We start from the raw sequence: 14,071 nt of genomic DNA on the forward strand, positions 1-14,071 counted from the left end.
CATTTTAATCCCTATAGTGGTCCGTTAAAACCAATTGCCGTACGATAAATGACAAGTAAGATTGTTGATGGGTGTTTTCTGAACAGTTGATTTTTTTCCCTCACTTGCTTTTACAAATGTTACTTTTGCTATAAATCTTTTTCAGCAAAACACACACCCTAAAAAGTGTGATCCTGAAATTAGATATGCCATAACTACACAGGAGACTGCAAGCAGCAGTCATTGAAACCTGAAAGATCACCAAGATAACGATGTACAGTCGACAAACCGCAGTATCTGAAAAACAAGAGAAACACCATGCAGGCTTATTTGAAAGGAGGGGGCACAGGCATTCTTTGCTGCTGCTTTCACGGTTTTCATTCTATGCTAACAATTGTAATATCCATATTTTTGTTTAACTGTGACTGTGACTGGGATACAGAAGGCTTTAATTGGTTAAAAGGCTACCTAGAAATATTAATAAATTATGGCTCAAAGTTCTGTATCCAACCCTGATATGATGTGGCTATTATAGGCATTTTTTAAATTATTATTTCAAGAAGATTTGAGAAGGGAAGCAGCATTAGTCACTGTGGCATTCAAACAAATTTATTATGGCATAAGCTAGTCTTCAAGGTGGCACGGAACCTTAAAGTCAACAATTTAAAAAGCACTTGTAGATCCAAGCCATGAGTGATCAGTCCCAGGCACAGTGAATGTATTAGGCCACCCAAGCAATTTTTTTGCCCGCCCCCTCCCCCAAGACTCGACAGATTTTGGAAGTAATGAACGCAAAAAGAAAAAAAGGTCGACATAGCACTTGAGTGGGCAGAAAGATTTATAACCAGTCCAGCACCTTGATGGGGATTCAATTTGCCCCTTTCTTCGCAATCAGATCAATAGTTTATTGAGCATGGAGAGAGCCAAGACTCTCTGCAGTTGATATGTGCAGGTCAGCCGAGGAGATGGGCAATGTGTGAGCACATTTACATGTGAGCACACAGGAACGCGGGGTGGTCACAACTACTTCTGCCAAGGGTTGGCCAAGGCTGAATGTAGCCCTCGGGTCCATAAAGGAGATCTGATCTGGATCCGGCCCATAGACAGTGTGCATACACGTAGCCTAGGTGTGGACTGATTTGAGCCAAGATTCGCTGCGACTCATACAGAACATACTCTGAATGCCAATACTCAGTCACAGAAAACAAAACAATGCCTTGCAGCATCTACAGAATTCCTGAGTAACCACAAGTAGCTCACATCTGTCTGGCATTAGGATGCAAAGATGCCACCTAAAATGCATAAAGATTCCACCTAAAATGCATACGCTGCAGGTGGGCTTTAGCCCTGGTACTTCTTGATTAAGATATAGAGCAAAGCACATACCAACATGCGTAGCCTTTAACCTTTCAGACAGGGACTCATCTTTAATCCAGTACTTGCCCTCCCTTCTTCTTTCCCTTTTAAAAAGTGACAAGAGGCAACAATAGTTGTGGCTGCTGTGCAACCTATTTTCAGTTAAAACCCACCAGCAGAATACCAATGATACATTATTTCTATCTAGCGTTCTATGCCTGATCCATGTTTTCTTAGAAACCTGAGATATTATGAAAAAAAATATGTGGCGAGTGCAATGTTACCAAACTAGTTCATTTTTATTTCCCCTATTCCCATATTTTGAATGAATTTATAACCATTTTTTATTAGATGTATATGGTCAATCTACTGTGACTTGCCAATATTGCTCTTAATTTTTTTTAGTATCCCTGTTTAGCTACATGGATGACTTAAAGGTTGAGAAAGGTAGAATGGAGATTAACATTTTTCAGAAATGTTAACAGACTCTTCTGAACAAGATCATCACAGTCCTCTCTCCCTTTAATGAAATCACATGGCTAAGTAATCCTTCACATTTCTTAGAGCTGTGATGAAGGAGATGAAAGAAATGTTCAAAAACGTTAAAGATTAGAAAAAGGAAAGTGATGCAAGATTGGAAAACCTGTTTTTTTTTGCAAAAAGAGCCATAGTACACACTTTTTTTTGGTTTCCTCCTGTTCCTAGTTATTAGGAATGGTGAAATATTTTCTGCTGATTTTGTGTTGTTGTTGGGTGTGGGGTTTTTTTTTTGGGGGGGGGGGGGAGAAACCACAGAATTTGTCAAAATAAATATTGAATACAACCTATTTGTACGATTGAAAGTACTCTTCAAGTGCAATCTGGCCAGTACAAATCACCATTCAAGAGTCAGGTAATTCCAGTGCCATCCATCATTTCTGCTCTGATATGTCACATGTGAAGAGTCAGCTTATTCTTCTGGATTTAGACATTCAGAAGTCTATCCAGTCAATGGCTGAAGTCTTCTTCTGGGCAGCACACCAAATGTGAAAAGTCAAATCCTTCATGCAGGCACTACTCAGTGCTGGAGCAGAAAGTTGGTGGCTACGTTAAGGTCATTATTCGAAGCCCTCAAAGCTTCCAGAGCATCCAGTCGGGAAAATCCCATTTCCATGAGCCGTGCGACCTTGCACAAAAGGAAAGAGACAAAAAGAGGTCTTTATCTGGAATTTCGGCTAAGCAGTCAAGATAATTGCATGCTTTAAAAAATGGTTAAGAATAGGTAAATAGTATAAGATAGGACTTTGGCTGCCTCATGGGAAGAAACCACTCTGTAGCTCCTTGTCCAATGTCCATGCCTGTGTTAAACCAGTTTCTGGAGGCTGATGCTGGGAAAAGGAGGGGTCTTATCTAATGTGATCTGGGGCTTTTCACTGTTAGTAACAAGGGAAGGGAGGCACTGAGGTGGTTACCACACAAACCAGAAAAGTGTGAGAACCCAGCCTTAGTTTTCAGGTCTTTTCTCTTAAGTGCTACATTCTGAGGCAGTGAGATTTTCACATGGAGTGGTTGCCCCCGCCCACCCTGGTTTAAACTGAAGCTATAGTCCAGGGGTCAGCAAACTTTTTCAGCAGGGGGCCAGTCCACCGTCCCTCAGACCATGTGGTGGGCCGGACTATATTTTGAAGAAAAAAATAAAAATAAATGAATTCCTATGCCCCACAATTAACCCAGAGATGCATTTTAAATAAAAGCACACGTTGTACTCATGTTAAAACACCAGGCAGGCCCCACAAATAACCCAGAGATGCATTTTAAATAAAAGGACACATTCTACTCATGTAAAAACATGCTGATTCCTGGACCATCCGTGGGCCGGATTTAGAAGGCGATTGGGCTGTATTCGGCCCCCGGGCCTTAGGTTGCCTACCCCTGCTATAGTCCTATCACAGAGGTGTATTGCCTCAAAAAGGGAACATGTAAATTTGGTTTCAGAGATGCACTGTACGAAAATCTTGAAATTGGAGGAAACACTGTTTAAAATAAGGTTATCCACAGCTTGGAATCTACTTCCTTATCACAAGAAAGCTGTCATTATCCAAGTTCTCAGTTAGAAGCAAATGTAAAACCATTTTGGACGGTACTATATAAGGACTTGCTGAATGCCTTTTCTCTTTTAAAAAATGTGTCATGGGTGTGCTACTTGTATTTCCAAGGAACATTTAATGAGGCCCTTAACTAAACCCGCTGTAAACAAAGTTGTGATTCTAACAAGCACTGTTCCAGCTCCAATGCTCATAACAAAAGGAAGAAGGGCCATTGGCTTTTGATGAACCGTGTGCATTTAATCTCAGTTATTCAGGGAGTGCTGTTGCTGTTAAGATCTAGATAGACCTGCTGCTTTGCATTGTGGAATGGACATGTTTAAATCAGAAAACAAATTTCTAAATGAATCAACATTTCCAGACTGATGGCATGAGTACTTTTAAAGAACAGAGAATGATCAGTATTTGTCACAGTCCTGATTTTCATTTTTTCTTACGCAGTTATAGAAATGAATCAGAGGGACAGGTGAGTCAGGGAACCCCCACACCAGCTCATCAACTGCCATCTGGCTCCTGGCCTGCTTTTCTTTCCACCAATGGCCACCTACCAAGCAGTGAGCCCGCCCACCCCACCCCACCATCCATGATCTCCACTGGGTCCAAGTGCTACTCGACTCCCACTCCTCCTAAAATGTTCAGCTGTGTGTGCGCACTTCTGTGTCCTACACCTGCTCCATGTGGCTGACGGGAACCACAGTGGGAACAGAGAACGCAAAATTCCCAAAATCAACTCTCTATTCTCTGATTGGGTACTACGCTGCTAGGAAGGGAGCATGGAAAGTTATGGAAGTGACCTTAATTAAGCAGAATTGTCTAATACGCCACATAACCATGTTGGCTCTCCCCATCACCAGCACAACCACACATATCCTTACCTGTTCTTCAGAAACTTCAGCCGGAGGTAGCACCTCAGGTTCTGTCTGGTGATTATCCTGATAGTTTGCATTACGTCGATGGCGTAAAGGAGGAAAGAGACGATTCCAGTTGATCATTCCACCCTGTAAACAAATATCCCCAAAATTGCTATTGTTTAAACACAAAACTGGCAAAACGACTGTTATGACTGAAGAGGCAATCAATCTCTGCCACGCAAAATGAAGCATTACATGGTTTGAGACCAGGATATTAAAGGACTGCCTATTTCCATATCAACCTGTCTATACCATGTCATCTTCGTTGGAGGCCCCACTATGCATCCAACTAAATCAGGGGTCAGCAAACTTTTTCAGCAGGGGTCCAGTCCACTGTCCCTCAGACCTTGTGGGGGGCCGGACTACATTGGGGGAGGGAGAATGAATTCCTATGCCCCACAAATAACCTAGATATGTCTTTTAAATAAAAGCACACATTCTACTCATGTAAAAATACCAGGCAGGCCCCACAAATAACCCAGAGATGCATTTTAAATAAAAGGACACATTCTACTCATGTAAAAACACGCTGATTCCTGGACCATCCGTGGGCTGGATTTAGAAGGCGATTGGGCCGGATCCGGCCCCCGGGCCTTAGTTTGCCTACCCATGTGCTAGATTCAGAAGCATGACTGCGAGCCAGGGTATTTTCTATTGTGGCACCCAGCCTGTGGAACCCTCCCTAGAGAGAGGTTGGCTGGATTCTTGCAGTTAAGCTTCATGTGTATGAGTGGAACTTTATTATTATTATTAATTCACAGACCTTTTAGTATGTGGATTAAATCTGTATCCGTTTCTTTTATTGCACTCTTGGTTTTCATGTAGAAAATTGATTTTAATCATTCACAGTGTTTCTATTGTTAACTTGTTATATTTTCTTTTGTAAACCGCTTCGAATTTATTTTACAGTGGTACCTCAGGTTAAGTACTTAATTCGTTCCGGAGGTCCGTACTTAACCTGAAACTGTTCTTAACCTGGAGCACGATTTCTGTTCTCATCCTGAAGCAAAGTTCTTAACCTGAAGCACTATTTCTGGGTTAGTGGAGTCTGTAACCTGAAGCGTATGTAACCCGAGGTACCACTGTATAATGAAAAATGGGGAAGAAAAAATAAATACAGTGGTGCCTCGCAAGACGAAATTAATCCGTTCCGTGAGGCTCTTCGTATAGCGGTTTTTTCGTCTTGCGAAGCAAGCCCATTGACAGCTTAGCGGATTAGCGCTATTAGCGGTTTAGCAGCTTTTAGCGATCAGCTGATAAGCGGCTTATCAGCGGATCAGCTGATAAGCGGTTTAGCGGCTTAGGAAAAGGGGGGGGGAGGGAAAAAAACCCGCAGGAACTTGCAAGACATTTCGTCTTGCGAAGCAAACCCATAGGGAAATTCGTTTTGCGAAGCGCCTCCAAAACAGAAAACCCTTTTGTCTAGCGGGTTTTCCGTCTTGCGAGGCGTTCGTCTTGCAGGGCACCACTGTACACGAAGGCTGGTCAGAAAACTTGTAAGAATGATGTAAAATGTACCTCAAAATAAACCTTGTGCTCTGAAAGTAGTTTAACACCCCTAACTGCCAATGGTAATTCCCATCCTAAGGTTGACTCATGTTTGTCCCAGTGTCAAACATTCCATTCCATGTTGTTTCAGCTTGTTCGATACTGGAGAGCTGGCATGCAATATGAGATAAAATTCCCATTGTTTTGACCATTACATATAAAGTGAGCAGTGTTTGAAAGTGGGATAGAATAACTAGGAGCCAAATGGCTCCTGGGACCTGGGTTGTGGGCACCAAAACAGAATGCCTAGTCACTGTTTGGGGGTAGGGGGTCAGCAATACTTTTTATTTATAATTTTGATAAGCATGAACTAATACACTGAGGTCCTGCTCCGAGGGCCTTCCGGTGGTTCCCTCACTGCAAGAAGTGAGGTTATAGGGAACCAGGCAGAGGGCCTTCTCAGTAGTGGCACCTGCCCTGTGGAATGCCCTCCCATCAGATGTCAAGGAAATAAACAACTATCTGACTTGCACCCAAAGCAACAGTTACTGTATTTGTAAGATAAAGTGACTAACTACTACTACCACCACCACTACTTCTACTACTGCTACTACTAATAATAGCAGCCCCTTAGCTCTTCCCTGGTCATTCTGTTGAAGTGCTGTGCTAAGCCACAATTTGACTTAAGTGTGTTATCCAAACCCAGGGCTCATTTAGCTTCCGCCAGACAAACCATAAGTTGTAACCAAGGTTTGGCCTATGGTTTACAGCTCATGGCTTGTCTAGCAAAGCTAAGCCCTGTCTGATTCCTTATGTTCCACCTCAATCATTAAAAGACTCTAATGGGGGACTGAGGTTTGGTTGATCATCACCAGGGTCTAAGACTTTATTGTGGTGTGGTAAGCCCTGCCCTGTGAACGCCCCCCTTCCTTCAGACATCTTTTGAAAACTTTTCTTTTCTTTTCTTTTCACAGGCACTTACAATATGATTTTTTTACTTTAAAAAAATCAGGTTTTTTGATGTTTTACATGCGTTTATGGATATTGTCAGGGGACTGCCATCGGAACAGGGGAGGAAGCCAGGGGGCTACAGAGAGCCTCCGGTGCTCCTGAGGAGCAGCACCTCGTCTGGCGGTACAGCTCAAAGATGCTACTGAGAGCCCAAGCGCCTCACCTAGCCTGGCTGGCCAGGAGGCAGACATGCCATTTCCATCGCCCAGCTTACGCAGAGGGATGAAACGTAAGGAGTGAAGGTGGAGATTTGGGGTGTCTAAGTTATTACGTTGGGGGAGAAACTGGAAGGGGCCACTCCCGGAATCTGCAAGCGACTAAGACGCACATGAACTTTGTGTTTTTGCACTGTGTATAGTTTGCATCAATAAAACCTGCAAAAGACATGTCGGAGTCCTGCCTGGTTACTCACGAACAACCACCACCAGCACCTGACAGATATCTTTGTTGATTTTTATTGGTGTATATTGTATTCTGTCTTGCTATATTTTTATGAATGCATGGATTATAAATTCATTCATTCATTCATTCATAAATAAGCAAGCAAGCTCAGGTTCAGATGGCAAGCTAAGGCAAATCATGGCTTAGATCAGTGCAGCAGCAAAATGACCAAGGAGGAGCAAAATGGTCACAACCTCCTCTCTGAGAGCCTACGCATGCGACACCACAATTTTGTTGGGCATTATGTGCAAATAAGGGCACTATGGTTGTTTTAAGAGCCTATTTACTAGAAATAAATCTGAAGCAACTTCTACCTAGGTGGCACCAGCAATTCCTTTCCCTTCTTTAGCAAATTTGACCTCATTAAAAGTTGCTATGTCCATTTTTTTTCCAGATTTGCAAGCAAACAGGCGTATTCGACCCTTTTCTTACCTTAACTCTTCCTGTTATTTTTAGCATCTGCATCACTGAACTGGCACCTGACTTCCACTAGTGGCAAGTTCTGGTCTACATTAGTTAGAAGGTCCTTGAAAAATATTTGATTATTTTTAAGAACTTACGTTTTAATTATTCCCCATGGTGTGCGTATGTATATCTCAGAGGCAGACTGGGTTTATTCTCCCTTCCTCTCAGATTTGTGACAAGATTCCTTCCTTTCCTGTTTCTATAGGAATGTGGTTTCCTTCCTGCTGAGCCTATCAGTCGTGTTTCTCAGCAAGGTTCCTTCTTAAAAGGAATCTATTTTTGTCTACTTTGATTGTTTTTGTTTTCCTTTGGGTGGTGATTTTTCTTCCCTCTGCTGTCTAATGGCTTGTCTGAATTAAAAAGTAACTTAATGTTCCTTTTCAGCCTTTTAAAAAATGGATGGCTTAATCTTAAAACTCGCTTCGCCTTATTTGTAGGCTCACATAATCCTAACTATGGCACATGCACAGGGGGACAAAACATGGTTGCCATCATGTCAGCATCACCAGGGCCTTAGGTTGGCAGATATGACAAAATAAAGTTTCAGAGTGCCCACTTTGTACATCACAGAGTTAATTGCTTACCATTAATGCACCTATCTGGGCTGTTCTGTTCCTTTTTACTAACACGGGGGGGGGGGGACGACGACGACGACCCACAATTCTCTGCTGGGTGTTCTGTCTGAGCTAGTGATCGTACAGTGGTACCTTGGGTTAAGTACTTGATTCATTCTGGAGGTCCGTTCTTAACCTGAAACTGTTCTTAACCTGAAGCATCACTTTAGCTAATGGGGCCTCTTGCTGCTGCCGTGCCGCTGGAACACGATTTCTGTTCTCATCCTGAAGCAAAGTTCTTAACCGGAGGTACTATTTCTGGGTTAGTGGAGTCTGTAACCTGAAGCGTATGTAACCTGAAGCATATGTAACCCGAGGTACCACTGTACCACTCCGAACAAACCACAACGACAACCCACAGGTTGTTCTTGGCTCACCATTAATAGTGTGCTTAAAGTGAAACAAACCCTAATCTCTAGTTCAGCTGTGAGTGGCTCATGCATGGTAAACGATTAACTATGGTTTACTAGGATGTGCAAACACAGCCATTGTCATTTAGTGCTCTCCATCTTTGAAACGGACGCGGGTGGCGCTGTGGGTAAAACCTCAGCGCCTAGGGCTTGCCGATCGCATGGTCAGCGGTTCGAATCCCCGCGGCGGGGTGAGCTCCCGTCTTCGGTCCCAGCTCCTGCCCACCTAGCAGTTCGAAAGCACCCCTAAGTGCAAGTAGATAAATAGGTACCACTTTATAGTGGGAAGGTAAACGGCATTTCCGTGTACTGTGCTGGTGCTGGCTCGCCAGAGCAGCTTCGTCACGCTGGCCACGTGACCCGGAAGTGTCTCCGGACAGTGCTGGCCCCCGGCCTCTTAAGTGAGATGGGCGCACAACCCTAGAGTCGGACACGACTGGCCCGTATGGGCAGGGGTACCTTTACCTTTATCTTTGAAACAGAAATAATAGTGACCTAATGCATAGAGCTTTGACAGGATATGAGATAAATATTACTGAAGTTGCACTAAAATAATTAGGAATAGTCATGCTAACAGTGTGGTATATTAGCGCCAGGTTACTGGAGGGTGTTACGTAAATTACAATTTAATGAACACTCCCTCCCCCAAAGTAAGAAAGACTTGTGTTCTTGTGTCTGTCTGTCTCTCTCCACCCCATTCAGATAGCCCGAAAATAACTCGGAAATGAGCAGCACAGAAACCTCTGTTCTCTTAAGTTCAATTAGTGCCTTTCTATTTTCTCTACTGTGAAGAACAGCTGGTTGATTTGGAGCTTTAATAGCCTGCCTCATTTCAAAAATTCCAGCAGCTTTCAGAGATGAGTAAAATTACAAGTCATTAGTAAAGATGAGCAAAATCAGTTCCTATCACTCTCTGCAGCTGTGCGGAATTAACGAAAGACGAATATCCTTCTTCTTTAGCAGTGAGAAAAAGAGACTACATAAAGGCTGAAATCCTACACGCTGCTCTGGGGGAAAGACCCACTGAACACAATGGGTCTTACTTCTGAGGAAAGATGCACAGGTCTGTGCTGTAAATATACTAATTCTGTTCTTACCTCTGTCACCTTTTTCTTTATAGCTCTATGAAGATTTTTATGAGTTGGTAAGCAGGTGATTTTTTTAAAATAGTTTTTTTTAGAGAGAACTGTTAAGAACAGCAGTTGCCTTTCTTTCCAAGGAGATTACTGTCCCCTCATCCTGCGCATTACTGATTTCAGGAACTCTATTAGTTCACCAGGTTTTTAACTGCATTGGTTAATTTTATGTATTTCTGCATTGTGGGCTTGTGTTATCCAAGAAAGCAGGGTAGGAATCAAATGAATTAATCATTAATCTTGATGAAGGGTGGTATATACATTTAATAAATAATAATGAGTAATAAAATTAAAAATATAATATAGGACTAACATATATTAACTTCAATTGTACTGTCTAACCTTGCTACAGGCAAAAAGCCCCCTAGAATAAAATTTGCTTTACAAATATCTTAAAAATGAGGAGGGGGGAAGAAGGAGAAAATGGCCAGTTGAATTTCTTCAGACAAATAATTCCAAAATGTGTGTGCCCCAGCTATGATAGTCTTACATCTATGAACAGACAATCTTAAATTGCAGAAGAAGAGAAGGCAGATCATATTATCATTTTAGCAGGTTAAAGGTAAAGGAACCCCTGACCATTAGGTCCAGTCGCAGATGACTCTGGGGTTGCGGAGCTCATCTCGCTTTATGGGCCGAGGGAGCTGGCATATAGCTTCCGGGTCATGGGGCCAGCATGACTAAGCCGCTTCTGGGGAACCAGAGCAGGGCACGGAAACAGTTATTTGAGTCTAAAAACAAATAAGGAACAATTTGAACCCAGAAGTTCTAAACTTGCCTCTGCCTTGAACTCTTTGGAAAGCCCCTATCTCTTAGCCACTTACAGGGTTGGTGTAAGATTTCCTGAGATAATATATGTCAAGTGCACGCCCTTTACCCAAAGAACATAGGGCAGGTTACATAAAAGATAAAAAAAAGTATAAGAACTACAGAACCTAAAATTACCGGAAAGACAGCAGTGCACCAATACAGTACATCGGGTAGAGTCAACTAAAACCTCAACTCCACGAAAGCCTGGGCAACAAGGTGCATTTGCTGACCTGCTGATTAAAGATGGACCATGTTTGTGCAAGACGCATTTCAGTGCAAGATGTCGTTTAAACAGGATACTATACAAATCCAAACCATTTGTTCTTATTATTGAGACATCAAATGCTCCCCTTCCTGTGCCTGTGAAACATCCTTCAAACTGTGACCTTCATTTACCATCATACGATCAGTTAATATAAAGGAAACAAGAGTAGGAGGAATATTTGAGAAACTGATTTTATCGCTGGCATGCTTAGCTAAGGCACCTCAGGTGACAGAGTTGTCAGCCTGGAGTACTGCTGTTAAAGTCAGGCATTAAGAAAAAACACTTCCCACATCTCCCTTGCCCTACAATGGCTTAGCAATGACGCTAGAAAGGGGCATGATATCGATGGGAAAGAAGAACAAAAAAGGGATAATGGTGCTAAAGAAAAAAGAACAAACTTGTGGCCATTAACTCGTTCTTGTTATTTTTCTACACATAATAATGAAACAAAAATTGGTCGAATGACTGCTCCAACCGACAGTAAAGGTAAAGGGACCCCCTGACCATTAGGTCCAGTCGCGGATGACTCTGGGGTTGCGGTGCTCATCTCGCTTTACTGGCCACATGACCCAGCTTCCGGGTCACGTGGCCAGCATGACTAAGCTGCTTCTGGCGAACCAGAGCAGCGCACGGAAACACCATTTACCTTCCTGCCGGAGCAGTACCTATTTATCTACTTGCACTTTGATGTGCTTTCGAACTGCTAGGTTGGCAGGAGCAGGGACCGAGCAACGGGAGCTCACCCCGTCCCGGGGATCCAAACCGCCGACCTTCTGATCGGCAAGCCCTAGGCTCTGTGGTTTAGACCATAGTGCCACCCGCATCCCTCCAACCGACAGTAGGCTGACACAAAAAGATGTTGAGCCAGTTCGCACATCATGATAACTCGTAGATAAAATAAGCAATGGTTTGATGCTCCTGCAACTACACTTGTTCACATGTCACATGTAATGGGTTTAGCATTACATGTGAACAAGTGGCTCACAGTTCATTTCCCTCAAACAAACCACAAGTCCTAGGTGAAGAAACACCCTTGGTTTCTGCTCATGCTTTGTTTGGAGGGAAACAAAGCACAAGTGCTTGTTCACACGTAATGCTAAGCCCGTGCTGCAGTTTGTTTCCTCCTGGCTGGGGAAAGGCAGGAGGGAGCAAAGTGGGCATGATTGAGCAGCATGTATTATTTTCAAATATGGTTTAATGTGTCATGTGCCCCAGACCATTATACATCAGTTCCTAAGGAAAGGGTGACGGCTCTCTGAATAAGGCAACAGATATTCATGAACCTTAAGTCTCAAGTCTGTGGAAAGAACTCCTCAAATCTCTTCTTCAGATTAAAATAGGGAAAACCCTTAATAACAGACTTCCAACCAGGGGCTTTGAACAGCTGTCTGCATATCACTAACCTTTTGTAGAGCCTTCCTAGATCATGAAGCCAACCAGATTTTATTCTTAAGTGTGCTACTCACACTTTCCCAAATTCACCATGAGCAGCATAATGGCCAGTCCCCACATCATAGGCCTGGAATGGGGAAGAGACATTGTGCAACTGGATTTGCTCCTCTATTTGAGAATTTAACAAATGCTCATATGCTTTAGCATTAGATAGGAGCATGGATCCCTTAGCGAACAAAGAAAAAAATAGGGATATACTCAGACAACAATATTCACTTCAGGCACTGATTCAGTGCTTCAGAAAACAGACCAATTTGGTTTGGACTGATTGGGTCTGAATCCCAGTTTGAAAAATCCAACACTTTACGTTTCCCCATTCACTATTATGAGGAAATAACAAAATGGCTATAACATTCTTCTGTTAGGCAGAATTGGATGAAACCTACAGATATAATAGTAGCTCTTCTTGGGCAAACTGCAGAAATATAAGTCCAGGAAATCAGAGGAAAAGCTCCTGAATTTTTAATTCCAAACATCTACTTTGTCTCTTCGTCACCACTTGTTATGCCCTCTTTTCAGTTTTCTAAACAAAGAAGCGCCCAAAACAATCTCTTTATCATTCTGGTTCCCATTTTCTGTGCTTTTTCAAACTCTGTGATATACTTTTGAGACTGAATGATACCAAATGCTGTGCCATGCCATGGATTTATATATTTACAAAGCAACCTGATAAGCCAAGATGGAAAGTGTCTGATCCCTGTTTTTATTTTGAACCAAACACAAAGCTTGGGAACAGATTGATCATATGACCTTTGTCTAAAAAACAGACAAACACTTTTGAACCAGCTTTTTCCAACCTAACTTAAAGCTTATATATCTCACAATAGAAATGCAGACAGATTGTTAACCAATAATGGAAGAATACTGACAATGTTTATAGAGGGAGAAAATAAATCAACCAATTTAAACACCCTGCTAGAGTTTCACAAATATTCCTTCATGTTAAAGGGGTTGTGTGCAGTTGCTATGACAATCTTACTTTTCATATCCCTGCTTTCATTTAGATCTTGGTTCCTACTGGAAAAAACACTGTTGGTCAAGACAGTCAGTGGGAAGGAGAACATTGGGAAATTGAGCAAATTAAAGAAGAAGGGGCCTCGGGAAATGTATTTGTAAGGGGAAGTGTGTAGGCGGTTTCACCACCTTGATAACAAGCATTGCAGAAGACACTGCCCTCAAAAAAGTTTATGCAAACCTATCAATTCTGGCAGCTTCTCCAGGATATAGACTGACCCACTGAAGGCACAAATTTCCCTCCAAGTTTGGGCTAGTCAAGAAGATGTGGGTCTTGCTCATGCCCCCTCTTTGAATGTCATGCCACTTATATCAAGAGATGACAGATAACAGGAGAGGGTTCTCAGTCCATACTGGCCTAATATCATGCAATGGGGAAAGAAAAATTAAGCACCATCAATGTGAATTGTGCACAATAAAATGGAAATGAATAACGGAGAGGTCTATTTTATTTATTATTATTATTATTATTATTTTATATTACAACTGTGGCATCTGCAGGCCATACTCAATCAAGCTGAATGTATGTTGCTGGTCATGTTTTTGGGTGTACTTATATTTGCATACGGTATTCAGACCTATTAACTTTTTATCATATGTTTCTTATATGTTTCAATTAGTCTTAATCCTTCTAC

General features: G+C 42.3%; 1 protein-coding gene across 1 annotated transcript in view; it reads right to left on the bottom strand.

Annotated features, from left to right (window-relative positions):
- Positions 1 to 572: 572 nt before the first annotated feature.
- Positions 573 to 14,071, bottom strand: part of UBAC2 (UBA domain containing 2) — an 85,642-nt gene continuing 72,143 nt past the window's right edge. The window contains exons 8-9 of the mRNA XM_081858284.1: positions 4,295 to 4,417; positions 573 to 2,500 (exon numbers count right to left, since the gene is read on the bottom strand). Of these exons, the coding sequence (XP_081714410.1) occupies positions 2,393 to 2,500; positions 4,295 to 4,417 (231 nt within the window). The 3' untranslated portion in view covers positions 573 to 2,392. The remainder of the gene's footprint in view (positions 2,501 to 4,294; positions 4,418 to 14,071) is intronic.

This window comes from Podarcis erhardii (assembly GCF_964252035.2).
Source record: "Podarcis erhardii genome assembly, chromosome: 4".
Lineage (NCBI taxonomy): Eukaryota > Metazoa > Chordata > Lepidosauria > Squamata > Lacertidae > Podarcis > Podarcis erhardii.